This window comes from Amia ocellicauda, chromosome 2, assembly GCF_036373705.1.
Source record: "Amia ocellicauda isolate fAmiCal2 chromosome 2, fAmiCal2.hap1, whole genome shotgun sequence".
Classification (NCBI taxonomy): Eukaryota; Metazoa; Chordata; class Actinopteri; order Amiiformes; family Amiidae; genus Amia; species Amia ocellicauda.
Window position 1 is genome coordinate 35,492,648 of NC_089851.1, and position 17,413 is coordinate 35,510,060.

At 37.5% G+C, this 17,413-nt stretch overlaps 1 protein-coding gene across 8 annotated transcripts in view; it reads left to right on the forward strand.

The window, feature by feature from the left end:
- col15a1b (collagen, type XV, alpha 1b) overlaps positions 1-5,667 on the forward strand; it is a 93,555-nt gene extending 87,888 nt beyond the window's left edge. For all 8 annotated transcript variants that reach the window (XM_066723359.1, XM_066723352.1, XM_066723353.1 and 5 more), the window contains 5 exons: positions 512-571; positions 1,154-1,216; positions 1,660-1,857; positions 2,112-2,227; positions 4,212-5,667. In XM_066723359.1, coding sequence (XP_066579456.1) covers positions 512-571; positions 1,154-1,216; positions 1,660-1,857; positions 2,112-2,227; positions 4,212-4,428 — 654 coding nt within the window. In that variant the 3' untranslated portion in view covers positions 4,429-5,667. The remainder of the gene's footprint in view (positions 1-511; positions 572-1,153; positions 1,217-1,659; positions 1,858-2,111; positions 2,228-4,211) is intronic.
- Positions 5,668-17,413: the final 11,746 nt, after the last annotated feature.

A 17,413-nucleotide genomic window follows, 5' to 3' on the forward strand; every position in this document is an offset into this window, starting at 1 on the left:
TAAACAAGCACTGTGTTTACACACATTTGTTGTAAGGTGAAATCTCCCTTAGGGGCTTTCCTACTGTGTGTGATTGCTGTCCTGGGGGCAGTCCCTTGGGACAATCTCACCACTGCTTTTTTTTGTGGGTTAGCTCCCATACTAGAAAAAGGGCAACTATTATCTTTTAAGATCAAGCATTTTTTTTGTATTTTTGTTTTCAAGTTAAATACCTCTTCTCCAGGAAAGTGTGGTGTGACTATGGAGCCAATGTATCAGTCAGGGTTGGTCCTGCCTTTAGATAATGGTCACACATGAACAAGGTCAAATGTATGTGTTTCCCGTGTACAAATAGAATATTACTTCTGCTTTATCATTTAAGCGTTGTAAGTTTAAAACAGTTTATTTTTTCTTTACTTCAGATGCATTAGATATGAAGTGATCAGTAATGTATTTAAAGTTGGCTAAAGGCAGGGTTGAGTTACGAAAGTCCAGTGTGCCAGGTGTTTGAGGAACATTTTCTTCTCCCCAGCTTGGAGAACTGATTCCAATACCTGCAGACAGTCCATCCCCTCCACTGAACACAGGGCTTGTAAGTAATTCAGTCACCCATTTTGAAAAGCAGCATTACTATTACGCTACTGATAAAAATACATCTAAGAGATTGTGATTATGCTATTTGCTCTTGATAATATGCTTCAGTTCACAATTAATGGAGCTTTCAAATTAGTTACTGTTAAATACTTGTTTTGTAATATTTTGGATACATCTGTGTTGTTTGCTTTCATAGAATTACTAAAGTCCCATGAATAAGTAAGTGTACATTTGTAACCCATATAAACAGTACTGCTGTATGATATAATAGTCATGTGTGTCAGAGGGTTTGAGTCTTTCAGCTCTTCTGTCCTTTCTAATGATATGTGGTGGGAATGTAATTTCTATAAAGGTTTCACTAGCACCGCCTTCTGCTTTTACAGGTAGTTTTGAGAAATATACTTCTTCCAAACATCAAGGCTGATTTGTACTGTACAGAAGATCCAATGATTTATGTTTAGTTTTTGGATTGCATAGTAATCACAGGTTTAAAATTGTAGTGGGAGATGGCACCATGTTACATTTTGTACTATCTCTGCTGGATATTATTCAAAAAGTGTCTATAATTAATCTTCTTTAGGAGCTGCAGAGTTTCCTACCTGGGTATAACCTACTTCCACACACAATTCATACAAGTCCAGGAGTAAGTAAAAGTTTTTGTCATCTGTCTAATTAGTTTTGTAACAGAAATATCTAGGTTCAAATGGACCATGAAATGTTGCCCTTATTTAAAAATAGAATGAAATTTGAACTTGAAACCAGCCCTAAATTAAGACTGCATGTATTTTAACTGTTTTGGAATTCTTGTTTTTGTGTGTACATGGTTTATTTTGTTTGTGTTTGTGTAAATCACTGTATTTGGCTACATTTCTCATATAATCACTTTCTCAAAATTATTGCTAGCATTTTCTGTTCCCTGAACTAATTGTATGTCTTAGAGCATTCCATTTGAACCCAAACACCAGTGTTAAAGACGAAATAAGCAACACTTACAGTTTACATTTACAGATTAAAACACTCTGTATTCAAGAGTCAGTTCACCTGCTAAGAGGACAGCTGTGATTGGCTTCTCCAAATGTATTCCAGCTTCACCTGGTGGCCCTGAATGCCCCGTTTTCAGGGGACATGCATGGGATCCGAGGGGCCGACTTCCAGTGCTTCCAGCAGGCCCGAGCCATGGGCCTCAGAGCCACCTACCGGGCCTTCCTCTCCTCACACCTGCAGGATCTAGCCACTATCGTCAAGAAGGCCGACCGCTTCAACATGCCCATCATCAACCTCAGAGTAAGACACTACATCCACTGCAGAACTGATGAATTCTGCTTTAATGACTGACTTCATAAAATGTGTGTGTGTGTTTATGTTTTGTTATCTGATCAATGTATGTGCTAGTACCAGGCAACTCTAACTTGCTTTATTCAATAAAGGGCGATATCCCTTTTGTCCAGTTCTGGCACAGCACAGAACCGTGCAGTGGGTATCGGCCGATTTCTTTCGCTGCCTTTCTCCTCATTCCTCTCTCTCTGCTCTCTTCACAGGGAGAGGTTCTATTCAACAACTGGATGTCAATATTTTCTGGGAATGGGGGCCAGTTTGATCCACAGATCCCCATTTACTCATTCGACGGAAGAAATGTAATGACAGACCCATCTTGGTAAGCATTCACTTATTGTTGTTCATCTTTGTTCTTTTTTTTTAATTGCATACCACTTACATTTGTTTTTGAAAGCAAATGGGGTCAACATAGTTTTAGTAAAGTATACTTACAACTGTACAAGCAGGTAATATTGTTTTTTCCCCATTGTGGTAGGTTAATAAAATGGTCAGTTACACCTTTTCATAAGAGACACAATCACTAACATTATGACATTCTGTAACAATTTAGGCACAATAGTAAAATACAATAGTAGTTCTACAGAAACTGTCAATTAATGTGTTCTGCATATTAATTGAAATCACCATTATTCATAATCATTGTTTTACAAATTGAGTGTGTTTTTTATTGTGCCATAAATGTTAAAATACCTCAGTTCCTTTGGCTACAGAAATAGATAGAATAACAGATCCGCAAAGGAACTACACTAAATCAGTCTGTGATGCAATTCCAGCCGGGAAGAATATCATATCCCAATACTATACAAAATCCACGACACCCATTACATAAATGACTTATCTTCAGGTTTAGTTCACTGCAGTTTTCACACTGGTGGCAATGAAAAAAAAATTGTCGCCCTGAATCCATGTCCTCACAGAGGAAACCCTGAAGCCAGAGGCAGAAATCAATCGTATTATTGCATTTTAAGAAGTCACAAACATTTTAATTAAAGCAGCCTGTGTGAAATGGTGATTTCCATCAATATCATGACATCCCAGAGAATGGAAGTTTCTGACCACAAAACAGGAAGCTGTGATTGAGCCCATGCGATGCCCCTGCAGCTTGAAGCCAGAGCTTGTTAGGGAGTCATTTACCATTGGCAGCCACTGCACAGCGTGGTGCTTCTGTTTTGTCTATTGATATAAAATTATGTTAAATATATAATTCTGTCTACTATAAGTAATTATGCAGCAAAATTAAGCAAGCAATTTGGGTTTCAAATCCACAGCTCTCGGTACGGTTAAAGTTTGGAGAGCAGTTTGTTAAAGAGACATTTATTCAGGAATCATGAGGCATTGCTTTGCTCAATATAATTTCAGACATATGTACTGCAAAAGTCAAGAATTTCACTGCTCACAATATCTGCTCTGTTTCAAGGTAATTAGTGAGGTTTGAGATGTGACCCGTGTATCACCGCCTCCAGGCACAGGTCTTGAGAGGGTTGTGTGCGATTTGGTTAATGTTCTGTGTTTTGCCCGTGTTCTACTTATGCCCCACAGTGATATAAGGGATTATTATGTAGATATATGAAGGGTTCGACTTATTTTCATACCACATCTATGTATTGTTTTGGTTTCAGTAAATCCTGTTTAGGATTTACTGAACAGGAAAAAGACAGACAACTGGTCTCTGATCTCACTACCTGACCAAACCAGTCTATAATAGCAAATGCTGCTGAAATCAGGGATCATTTTTTTTAAATATATGATTATATGATACGTAGTATTTTGACAACAAATGAAACAGCTGATGTTTTAAAATGACTGGCATGGAAACAACAATGTCCAGATGAATAGAAGACTATGAGGTTATATGAAAGCTAAGGGTTACAACACAATTTATGGAGTGTTTTGCAAGAAGTCTGGTACAAGAAATAATCCAGTTATACACTGCTAATATGAACAGAAACTATCAAGCATTGCCACATTCCCAAGGTGAAGAACTATAACACATTGTGAACTAATTGACCTTGCGTCACTAGCATTTTGTTTAGTAATTTCTATAATTTTGTTCATTAATAATATCTAATGACAATAAGCCTAAATATAATGTATTATTCCATATATGCAGAAAACCAGAGATTTTTTTCCCCCTGCATAAAGCTCCTCTGCCTAACCGAACCCTGTTGTTTTGAAAAGCTTCTAATAACACAGCCTGAATTTTGCTTGGTGGCGCTCCAAACATCAGGCAGCAAGGCTGTTTATGATCATGGGGAACATCCACTTCATCCTGCTGTTACCTGAACCATTTTCTGTGTCGCTAGGCCTCAGAAAATGGCGTGGCACGGCTCCAGCCCGATTGGGATCCGCCTGACGTCCAATTACTGCGAAGCGTGGCGTGCGGGCGACATGGCGGTGACGGGCCAGGCCTCCCTGCTGCACAGCGGACGACTCCTGGACCAGCACACACGCAGCTGCTCCAACAACTTCATAGTGCTGTGCATCGAGAACAGTTACGTCCAGGACCAGAGGCGGAAATAAAGCACGTCTGCGAACACGAGGCACACACGAGACGCAGAAACAAAAACACCGAACGAAACGAAACAAAAACACTGACAATGTTTTCTTTTTCTTTTTTCTTTCATACGTGTAACTTCTTCTTGGAAAAAAAAAGGTGTAAATATATGTAAATTGCTTTCTGGTGACATTGTTCGATCCACACGTTTCATGTACTGAAACTCTTGCCAAAGAACAGATACCTCAGCAAGCAATCCTTGAATTGTGTGTGAAGGCCGAGAACTAGTTGCAGGTATCAAGACAGGCTGCAGTTCTGAGATCTATGTGGGGTTTTTGTTTGTTTGTTTGTTTGTTTGTTTGTTTGATTGGTTATTGTTTTGTCATTTTTCTCCACAAACGGATCAATGGGAGCAATATTGTCAGACAGTAGACATCCTGCCACTAGACAATTGTGCGGTGTGGCTGCTGTTTGTGTGATTGTAAGGGCTGGATTACCATTCCTTTTTGGATTTTGACCATAACATTAAAATGAAAATGATATACAGCTATGAAATACAGGAGAAAAGAAAACACGGACTGCTCTGAAACTATAAACTCAGAGTATGCTCTAGTTTCTAACAAGGTAATATTTTACTGCTTGCCTCTTAATGGGATGAGGCGATTGTGGTGCACTGTATTACTATTTAATATTTGGTTTATGTTGATCCCCATGAAGAAATTCTCTGTAAAAATAATAAAAGGGTTCAGTTTAGTGGCTTCTTTTGCAAACAATGTTTTTCTCTCAGTATTTAAGTTAAATTCGAGAAGGTGTTTATTTATACTGTAACAGCACATAATCTAAATAAATCAAATTACACATAGTTTCATAAAGTCTTATTTTGAAGGTGTAAAACATAACGTTACTGTCTTTGTAACAGTGTTACATGTCTTTTTTAAATTAGTATTTTTGTATGGAATCTGTTTTGCTTGATATAGATTAACAAGCTGTCACAGTATTTTTAATAAAAAAATATTCTACGATAGGTGCCTAGATTTTTTTTGGACTGTAAAATGGTAAGACTGTAAATGTTTCTACAATGGTAGGATTTTTCTTATTTTTAAAATGTTCATTTTTTAACAAATCGTTCAAAAAATGCCTCCCCTATCTTACAGTCAATGAAAGATTGTTTTTTAAGGATCAACAATAATTAGTAACAGTAATTCAGAGGAAATATATGGTTGTATACCTTTACTGGTGCTCACTGAATAAATGTTTTTTACAAACCTGACTTGGCTGTATATTTATAGATTGTGAATTTCTGCTTCCTTAAGGATGAACCTGGATCCCACAGTATGGATCTACTACTGTTGTAGAGATGTAGTGATGTGGTTACAGCATAAAGGGCATTTTGTCCATGATTTGATGGACATTTTGAGCTGTATTTGCTTTACAGGACTGTAGTGCTATCCCTGAATGTATATAAAGTTGATATTTTGAAATCTCAAGGAACTCAGATCTGCTCCACAGGGTCTAATCCCTCAGCATGTGAATGCTAGAAAACCCAAGCCAGCAATCCCCATTGGAAAATGTCAGATACAAGTTATATTGCAAAATGGGGAAAACAAAACAGAGATGCTTTGTAAACCAGCAAATTATTTTTTGTCGAGAAAGTGTCCAAAAGCGTTTGTGAGTGACTAATGATGCAAGTTGTCTCTCTTTAAACCAGACAGACCATCTTAGACACTAGGAAAATGTAAAGTATTTATTGTAGGTTGATTGGCTACTCTAAATTGCCCTGTAGTCGTGTGTGCTGCCCTGCGATGGTCTGGTTGTTCAGTCCAGTGTCTACCCAGCCTTCTGCCCAGTACCTGCTTGGTTGGGCTCCAGCTCACTGTAACCCAGTACTGCAGGAAGCAGTAATTGAAGATAGATGGATTGGGAAGGAATAACCCAAGTTGAAAATGTAAGGCTCACACTAAAGCCTGGGCTTAGTTTCCCTAAATACAAGATAAGAGCATTGATAAGCAAGACATAACTTACAATTTGAATGTAGCTGGAAGAATGATGAAAGCCCAAAAGGGATCTGTCTCTTCAAACGGCCAAGTACAATGACTCTCAAAAGTATTCACCCCCTTAGACTTTTCCACATTTCATTGTTACAACATGAAATCAGAATGGATTTAATCAGCAGTTGTTGCCGCTGATCAACACAGAAAATATCCATAATGTCAAAGTGAGAAATATAATCTGCAAATGTTTCTAAATTAATTACAAAAACAAAACATACAATATTTGTTTTAATCATAAACTCCTGATTAAATCCATTCTGAGTTAATGTTGTAACACAATGAAATGTGGAAAAGTCCAAGGGGGGTGAATACCTTTGAGAACCACTGTATTTTTAAAAGTGAAAAAACAGCAGGATGGTTTTTACCTTGGAAAGTGAGTGAAAATGTCTCTACCAAACTCTTATTACCATCTTTCAAACTCACAGCTATTAAAAGCTGCAGTTGTTTAGTGTGAATAATAGGAATGCTTTAAAGTGTTGGTATAAATCGCATCTTGGTTAGCCCCGAGGACCGTAAATTGGTTTATTTACGGATGTCACGCCACATGCTGTTGGTGCCACTTTGGGGTGACATCACTCTTTGTTATGCTTTGATGATTTATCTGTCTGTAAAAAATAAGAAGTGTTCCACTGTTGGAAAGATCTTGATTTGAATTAACTGGCTGCTACATCTGCTGTCTGCCTTGTAATTGCAAGTCAGTGGTAATGAGAAGTGCGTGCCATTTATTGCTCAACTTCTCAGAGGTTCAATATGTTGAAATGAAGAGAACAGAGGGGCGGGGACAAGGAGTGGAATAAAGACCAAATAAATTCCCTTGTAATTTCCTTTTATTCTCTCATATTAGGTTTTTAATTAGGCAATTGGCAGGAGGCTTTGGTCTCCAAACTTTCTATACTAATGACTTTAAAATATAAGGAAGAATGTAAATGAAAGTGCCTCCTATTTCGCAGTGGAAGACTATTCCTTATTTCAAATCCTTCATGTAAACTCTTGTGTTTATTAATGTCTGTTTATCCTTCTCAGATAAAATCACTAACACTCCCTAAATTAAAGCATGCTACATTACTTCAATCAATGGACAAGATTACCTAGATTCACGCTTTCATTCTTGCTTCAGGACACAATTTGTGATGTGTTCTTAAAAAACACAGCTGCAGACAAATCCCAAGAATAAATTTGATATCAACATTGATGCACCCAGGCTCCCTGCTGATCCCTGACTTTTGATAAATATAAATATTTCTACAGTAGCACTTGCATTTACAGATCTGCAGTATATTAACCACTTAATGAACCTTTTGCTTCTGAACTCTCTGGGCATGACCTGACCCCAGATTGTCCAGGATCCCGGTAGATATACACTACCACTGGCATAATAGAGCTGGCTCAATTTACTGGGCTGTTGCCACACGCTGTAGGCAGCATTCACTACACGCAAGTGACTTTATTTATATTCTTTAATCTGGCCTTGATTTAATCATAGGAAGTGGAAATATTTAGGGCAGTGAGACTCACTCCTGGTCCTGGTGAGTCACAGCCCTGTGGGTTTTATTGTTTTTCTCAATTGCTAATGTTAAACCATCATTAGCACATTTATCAAAACAGAGCGGGGGTGGGTGGGGTTCTGCTGACCGATCGTTGTGCTGGTGGGGGACTGTATTATGTGAGGGGAAACACTGCCTTGTATGTGTAACCTATTGTATCTTACTGATGAAATAAGTCAGCAGTTTCATTAAGAAAAATAATAACCAAATAAGGTGAAAAGACATGTCAATTTGAAATTACAATTATATAAAAACCCCAAATTGGTCAACTTGCAGAAAATATATGAAACTTAGACCCCGTTCACATTCTAGATTTAGGCTGGCCCTGGGCCAGGTGAAAACTAGTCCAGCTTTTTGACCAGGTGAAATGACGAAACTGGCCCCCTCTGGATATCGTGCATCCTCTAGCAATCACTGTGATTTCGCACATGCCCAGACCGCTCCAGGTTGATTTGGCGCATGCGCTCCAGGGGGTGCCAAATATTACAGCAGGCATACTGAAATATCTAGGTCTCAAGGGGGATGCCAAATATTTTGTGAATGAGTGTTTATTGTGCATTGAAGGAGTACAGAATTGCAGGTAGGTCTACATTTCTAAGACAGACATGGTCAAATGCAAAACTGACAACCAAGTTCATATTAATCATAGCCAACTCCCAATCACGTTTAATGTCTCAGTATTAAATAATACAACATATATTTTATGTTAATAATTCTAAAGCTACAGTATCCTCAAATTCTTAGAGGTCTAAGATAAAACCCAAATGATTAATAATTCCACACAGACATTATGCAAATCTTTGAGGTTGTGTCAGTACCTGTTCATACCGTGCATCAGTGCATGACCCCAGAGACTGCTGCTGCACCACCTATTTGTTTCAATGGCATTTTGGCATCATGAAGGTGCTATGAAGCAAATTAATATACTGCTTAAATACAAACAGAGAGCCATGGGAGAAGTGTTTTTACCTTATTTTGGGGGCTCTTGATGTATCCTTACAGGACACTCTCTCTGATTTGTGTATGATTTGTTTACAGTGATAGGGTTACTCTTGTAATGTATGTACAGTTTGGTTAGCAGTGTGGAGTAGCGGTTATGGCTAAGTCGTGGCTAAGTCGTGAGTCCATCCAGGTACAACACATTTATTGCTTATCTGTAAATACATTAAAAGAGTATTATTTTATTCATTTAGACCACATTCAAGATCCAAATAAGCCCTCAATTACTTAATTGAACTCTTAATTGAAGTAATAGTTTTCTTACATTATATTAAATTATGTAAATTATGTTCCTTAATAAGATAATAATTTCCTTATAAAATGTTATACTTAACATTAAACCCCTTCTGTTTAAAATAATTAAAAGGCTCTGATTTAGGATATTATTAGTTAAATTAAGGGTTCAATCAAGTAATTGAGAGCTCATTTGAAACAAATCTCAACATGGGGGGTGGGTATGGGCTCAAATTAGCGCCATAAGTATCGCATAAAAAAAAAAAGTGTTGAGATGCTGCAGTTTTTGCTTTCGCCGTTTTGTCGTGAGGGTGGGATTTACAGGGAGGCGTGGATCCTGGGTCTCCATTGGTCCAGCAGGTTTGAGTGACGGTTCTTCCTGACCCAATCAGTGAGTAGGTGACTATGACTATTTACAAGTAAGTTTGCTGTATTTTTACTACAGTAATACATTAAATACATATTTACTGATTCCTGTTCTGTGCAGGTATCTTAGTTCCATGAAATGAGATCTGCAGGTGTCACATTTCCTACAGTTTTTTTTCAGTTGCTACAAATCAAGTTTTTGAAACCATTGGCACAATTTTCAAAACTCTTTAATTCTTAATTATTCATGTCAGTATATTAATAAATAAACTTTTTTCTGTGTGTAAACCGGTATAATTAAAATAAACATGTAACCTTGTAACCAATAAAGACATTGTTTGAATTACATTTGTCCTTGTTTTATGTTTGTATGACTCTCTTGGTATCTTTCTGTCGATGTCTCTGTCTCTCCCTGTGTATATGTTTCTCTCTGGGTTTGAGTCTCTCTCTTTCTCTGCACTGCTACAATTAAATATAAATATATGAAAATAATAATTAAAAATAATAATCATAAATGAATGGGGTGGGACGTCCATAATCATAATAAATTAAAGAGTCCAGGAATATGTGAGAATATTAATTTGATGGGTTGCACAGCTTCTTACTACTGTGGACATTTCTCCCTTGTTTTCTGTCAAGTAATTATTACCATATGTGTTATTGGAGTCTTACAGCTCTCAGTCTAAGAGTTAAGCTTTAAAAGTGAAACATTTATATATTAAAAAATGTTCCATCCATCTAAACATATTACACGGAATGTGTTACTATTATGCAATATTATTCAGATCAGATTTAAATAAATATTTTAAATAAAAAACTAACTGATTGATAGGTTTGTGTCTGTGCTTCAAAGTCCTTTACATTATCACTTAAATCACCTGTTTAACTGGGGTTGTTATTGCTGTTTGCTTGATTTACACATACAGTTTTTCTGCAGTTACTGGTTGTCCCTCTGCAGCCACCATTTCCCATTTTCCCAACCTCTGTGGTTTGTCAAGACATCCAATACCTCTATGCCCACTTTCGCCACAAAAGAAACAATGAGAGCAATCAGAATTCCCCTGCTTTGCACAATTTTGGCACAGTCTTTGTGACTCCTTCCCTATGGGAGACTGTGGGGGAACTCCACTGTCTGTCTTTGTGTCCACCACTTTTTCAGCAGAACTGGCTGTTTAAGAAGAACATAAGAACATAAGAAAGTTTACAAATGAGAGGAGGCCATTCGACACATCATGCTCGTTTGGTGTCCATTACTAACGAAGTGATCCAAGGATCCTATCTAGTCTATTTTTAAATGTTCCCAAGATTTCAGCTTCAGCCACATCGCTGGGGAGTTTGTTCCAGATTGTGACGACTCTCTGTGTGTAGAAATGTCTCCTGTTTTCTGTCTTGAATGCCTTGAAGCCCTATTTCCATTTGTGTCCCTGGGTACGTGTGTCCCTGCTGATCTGGAAAAGCTCCTCTGGTTTTTGATGTGGCCTTTCATGATTTTGATGACTTGAAAAAAAGTCCCCACGTATCTTCTTTAACTCCAATATTGCTCCCCAATTAACCTGTACATTTTGTCAATGCTGCCCTTTTGCTGGCTTTGCTGGTTTTGATTTCAGTGTTCTGACTGAACACTTTGTACTGTGGTAGCATTCCTATGTGAAGTTGTGCTTAACCTCTTGCCTCTGTGTTTCATAATTCGTGACCATCGGTGTCAATTCAGTAAATTGTGGCTTCATGTCTCCACTAATGTCTGCATTTTTCTCATGGAGATGTTGGTGCAAAGTGTGAATATAAACACCCCAAACTGTCCTAGTCTGATTTGGTGTCAGGCTCATACTGCACTGTAGTGGTGTTTCAGTATCAAATTTCCAAGCACTTGTGGGTACTTTGAAAAGCTTTAATGCTTTTATCAACAAGATGTGATTTTACAGAGGTACTTTCCACAGTCAGTTGGAACATCTTTGCTAGTAAGCATCACTTTTGCCATTCCCTGGTATAATACTTTAAGCACATTAGTGATCATTTTAGTCTGACTGTATTTTTCATTCAGACATTCATCTATCTGCTTGCTGAGGCTTCTGAAGCTATTGTCGGAAGTCACGTCTCCTATTTTTAATATATTCTGAATTACTTATTTCTATATAACCATCACCATTAACATCAGCCTATATTGATCCACTGCTGGATGATGGCCTCCCCAAGATGTTTCCACTTGCTTCGATCGACAGTTTCTCTTTTCCATGTTACGCCTGCAAAGTGTATCATTTCACCATTTTATGTGGTCATCTCCAGCGTCTTTTTCATCTCTTGGGATATATTCAATAACTTCAGTTGTACATCTTTGACCTGTTCTTCTTACATAGTGTCAGGCCCATTGTCATTTTAAAATGTTCCCTCTTTCTACATTGTCACATTATCTCAAAGGAGAACATCTATCTTCAAGGTATTCCAAGCACATATCTTCCCATGCTTCTTTGTTTCCTTCCACAGTTTGTTGTATAAATTTAGTATAAGTACCATGTTTCACAAATAAGTGAGAACAGTACTATACTAAATATATATTTATATATTTTTGCTGGCTGATGTAGTCGACATCTTATCATGGCATTATTTATTTTTCTATATTTTAGATTTCCTAAGACAATTTTATATTTGCTTTACTCAAACACCATTAAGTGCTGCTTCCCATATTCAGACAACCATCTCCAATACTGCACTACCATCTGCAGAAGCAAATGTCCATTAAATGCACATCCTTCCTCCTATAGCAAGTATTTTCCTGCACTCACTTTACAGCTTACTATGAGTGTGAGGTTAATCGCTTCTGAGTTCAGCGTTTAACCTCCAAAGACGTGTGTTGTTCAGTGTTAAACCAGCACAGTAAGACTCCACATCCTCCTGAGGAAATACCACCTAATCACGTCAACGTAAACGCTCAAATTAATGGTTTTGCATTTTTGGCTGCATGAAACAGACAATTTAATAAAGACAGGTTGAAGTCATTAGAGGAGCAATGCCAAAGTGTTCCTGACAGCCCCATGCTCTGGGCATCTTGTGTGTATTTTCATTTTCCAAGATTTCATTTATAAAGCATGGCATGGTTATTTAAAGCGTATTGTTTGCCCAGACATTTCTGTAAGTTGGAATGATTATTGTAACTGGATTGTGGGACCTTTTTATGGTACAGAGTCTCCCTCCTAAAGACAGGCATTATCTTCTTGCATGGCATACGATTTTACCTTTCACTTTCACAAATGTAAATTTTATTCGTTTTAAACCCGAAGAGCAAACCTGAATCAAAAGCCATTAAATGTAAATTCATGAGATATTCAAATTCACATTTTTTTTTTAAGTCTGATCATTAATTTGAATAATCACATATTTCCTGTATTTCACTCCAATTGTATATTGTGGTATGTTTTCATTTAACTTTAAATGTAATAGTATTAAAAGCAATAAAATACCAAGTAAAAAAAAAAAGATGACAGGTTTAAAACACAATATAACCATTCTTAAAGGAATGAAGAATATTATGTCCCAAAATGTGCTTATTTACCATATTGATAGTAAATCTGCATATAGCTCTCCATTGATTGGTTGTTAATTGTGATAACAATTGTATTGATAATCATTTTAACTAATTTTGATATCTTGATAATCTCTGTCCTGCCTGTAACACTGAGTATCAATATAGTTTTTATGTTGGCTCTTCATTTTCCCTCTCTAGACAATGTGGGGAAAAAGTCCTTCCCCCGACTGACGAGGGAGACCTATTTGACCAAGCACGGAAATAAAAAACAGTTGTATGGGAAGTGAATAGTGTGAACACAAGGAAGAGATGCAGAGAGACATGGGGCTGCAGTTTAACAATGATAGATTTATAGCCATGCGAAGTTACAGTGAGGGAAAAAAGTATTTGATCCCCTGCTGATTTTGTACGTTTGCCCACTGACAAAGGAATGATCAGTCTATAATTTTAATGGTAGGTGTATTTTAACAGTGAGAGACAGAATAACAACAAAAAAATCCAGAAAAACGCTATCAATCAGCAAGATTTCTGGCTCCCAGGTGTCTTTTATACAGGTAACGAGCTGAGATTAGGAGCACTCTCTTAAAGGGACTCTCCTAATCTCAGCTCGTTACCTGTATAAAAGACACCTGTCCACAGAAGCAATCAATCAATCAGATTCCAAACTCTCCACCATGGCCAAGACCAAAGAGCTGTCCAAGGATGTCAGGGACAAGATTGTAGACCTACACAAGGCTGGAATGGGCTACAAGACCATCGCCAAGCAGCTTGGTGAGAAGGTGACAACAGTTGGTGCGATTATTCCCAAATGGAAGAAACACAAAATAACTGTCAGTCTCCCTCGGTCTGGGGCTCCATGCAAGATCTCACCTCGTGGAGTTTCAATGATCATGAGAACGGTGAGGAATCAGCCCAGAACTACACGGGAGGATCTTGTTAATGATCTCAAGGCAGCTGGGACCATAGTCACCAAGAAAACAATTGGTAAAACACTACGCCGTGAGGGACTGAAATCCTGCAGCGCCCGCAAGGTCCCCCTGCTCAAGAAAGCACATGTACAGACCCGTCTGAAGTTTGCCAATGAACATCTGAATGATTCAGAGGAGAACTGGGTGAAAGTGTTGTGGTCAGATGAGACCAAAATCGAGCTCTTTGGCATCAACTCAACTCGCCGTGTTTGGAGGAGAATGACCCCAAGAACACCATCCCCACCGTCAAACATGGAGGTGGAAACATTATGCTTTGGGGGTGTTTTTCTGCTAAGGGGACAGGCCAACTGCACCGCATCAAAGGGACGATGGACGGGGCCATGTACCGTCAAATCTTGGGTGAGAACCTCCTTCCCTCAGCCAGGGCATTGAAAATGGGTCGTGGATGGGTATTCCAGCATGACAATGACCCAAAACACACAGCCAAGGCAACAAAGGAGTGGCTCAAGAAGAAGCACATTAAGGTCCTGGAGTGGCCTAGCCGGTCTCCAGACCTTAATCCCACAGAAAATATGTGGAGGGAGCTGAAGGTTCGAGTTGCCAAACGTCAGCCTCGATACCTTAATGACTTGGAGAGGATCTGCAAAGAGGAGTGGGACAAAATCCCTCCTGAGATGTGTGCCAACCTGGTGGCCAACTACAAGAAACGTCTGACCTCTGTGATTGCCAACAAGGGTTTTGCCACCAAGTACTAAGTCGAAGGGGTCAAATACTTATTTCCCTCATTAACATGCAAATCAATTTATAACTTTTTTGAAATGTGTTTTTCTGGATTTTTTTGCTGTTATTCTGTCTCTCACTGTTAAAATACACCTACCATTAAAATTATAGACTGAGCATTTCTTTGTCAGTGGGCAAACGTACAAAATCAGTAGGGGATCAAATACTTTTTTCCCTCACTGTATGTCCTTTTATGGAAAAGAATAATAGGAGTCCCATCTTTCACTTTAAGTTTCACATAACCTTTTTTTCTTCATTGCCTAAATATAGATTATATAGCTTTAGTTTCCCCCCAAAATACTGGTAACCCTGACACCAAATCAAAACGTTGACTCTACTGTATCACATATTTTATTTATAAATAGTAGAAAAAGTCTCCTAACAATAAATTGAGCCGTGATAGAGTGCAGCTTTGTACTTTGTGATTCAAGTCAGAGTTTTGATTTGGTCTTTATGAAGTCTTTATGAGTAGTTCCTCCTTTCACCATTAGATGGCTACATGAGACAAGGCCTGTCTAGCAAATTACCTGTAATACCCTATCAAAAGCAATCAAAAAACAGTTTTTTCCAGCTCCCTGTATATGTACATTATTGTCTATCATACTTTTTGTCATTGTGATTATTAAAGCTTAATGAGAGTGTTCACATTTAAAACCTTGGATTTCACAAATCATTTTTGTATATATATATTTCAGTCCCATACTGTAACACTAAATAATTGTTTTTAGTTTTTCTTCTCCACCACAACATTTGTGCCTGTCTGAACTGCTCTGCAGAGAACTTCCTCAACCGCCCAGCTCATTTACAGTAAATTTGAGGGTGGGGTTTTATAATAATGTTGCAAACCAGTGCTGCTTATTTGCCCATTTAAAGTACAATTTTAGGCCAAGACTGTGTCTCACTCCCGTCTTTAATCTTTCAAGGGGACATTTACCAGTTCAATGAAATGAGAAGCTTCCGGAAGCAAAACCCCTAAATAGAATAGAACAGATTTTTGCAAAGTACAGCCCTCAAATGCTTATTTCCCCACCCCCTCAGTGATGTGATATCACCAATGAAAATACAAGAGATTAAATCATTTCCTTTAAAAAGCCGCAAATAAAAAAAACCTTGGATATGGCAGAGCTGACCATGAATATGGAACGAACGATGTGTAAAATTTAATTGTTGCTATAAAGTTACATGTAAAATTAAACCAGACACACTTAAAGAGTTATGCCTCATCGAAAGGTCTGCTTTACCCACAGGACCAAACCTTATTTCATTAAACTTTCAGAAATATATAAATACATTGTGCGGGTGCTAATGAAAATATAAGTTGGCAAATAAAGTAACAGGTTGTGGCAGCAATATTCTGCAGCTGCCTTTCCGTCAGGTCCTATCCTTTAAGCTGTTAAACTGTTAAACTTTAAACTGCTAAATATAAGCGCAGGCTTACAACCAAGAGGAAAAAATCATGTCCAACCCTGAATGCACAACTGGAAAATACAGCTGATCTCTGGCTTATTTAACTTGGATAGGACTGTTGTTATTTATTGCTCTGTTGCTTATATTCTGATAACACATCTTACCAATAGACGTTGAATGAATTTGTGAACAATGTTTGATCCACATTTATATACTAAAAAATAAGCAAAACATGACAAATGTATAAAATGGCATGAAGCCTTTTTGTTTTGGTATGTTTTTATTTTTCGTTTGAAAATGTTATGTTCTTAATTATTGCATCCAATAGGGTGATATCAAGAGCTCCCACTTTTGTATTGGCAGTTAGGTTACGTGAAATTACTGAAAACAGTTAACCTTACTCACACCCAGTTGCCAAAGGAAATAGACAAGCCCTGTTCCAGAAATAATAAAATGTCAAACATTATTTCTGACAAGTGTTGAAACATTTAACTTTTAGCCTACAGGGGAGACAAATGATCTGGAAAAGCCGAACATTGTGGGATAGGCAAGTGATGGAAATACCTGAAAGGCAAGATCTCTCTTGAAATACTGACATAAAAAGACTCAATATGCATACAGTGTAATAATTATTGGAGTCACTGCAAAAGGCATTATATAAACGTCAATGTAAAATCAAAATATAAATAACATTTATTATTTAGAGTTTCATTGTTTTTTTTATTACATTCTTTACAGTGGCGCAAGGATAGGAAGTGTGGAACCCGTGAGTTATTTTGACAGCATATGAATTCCCACTGTATTTCACACTCCCTGTTTCCATCAATTCAATTTTTCCCAGATCAGTGCAAATGGCACATTGTCAGCATTGTTTTCAGAATTGGCACCAATATAAGTCACACAGTCATTTTAAAAGCCTGATTTTTGTAGCAAAGTCAATTAGTTTAAAGGTACAGAAAGTAGATACAAAAAGCATTTAATTTAAAAACACTTGAGTCACATGAACAAGGTTGTAGTAAAACTGTGCAACATGCATTTTATGTTGCTTATATTGAAATTCACATATTTTATCATAATATATATAATATATATATATACATTTAATATTGTATAATCTTGAAACAATTAAAGGTAGTGATCTGTGTAACCTAATGTGAAAGTTCTCTGTTTCCTCCGCTTGT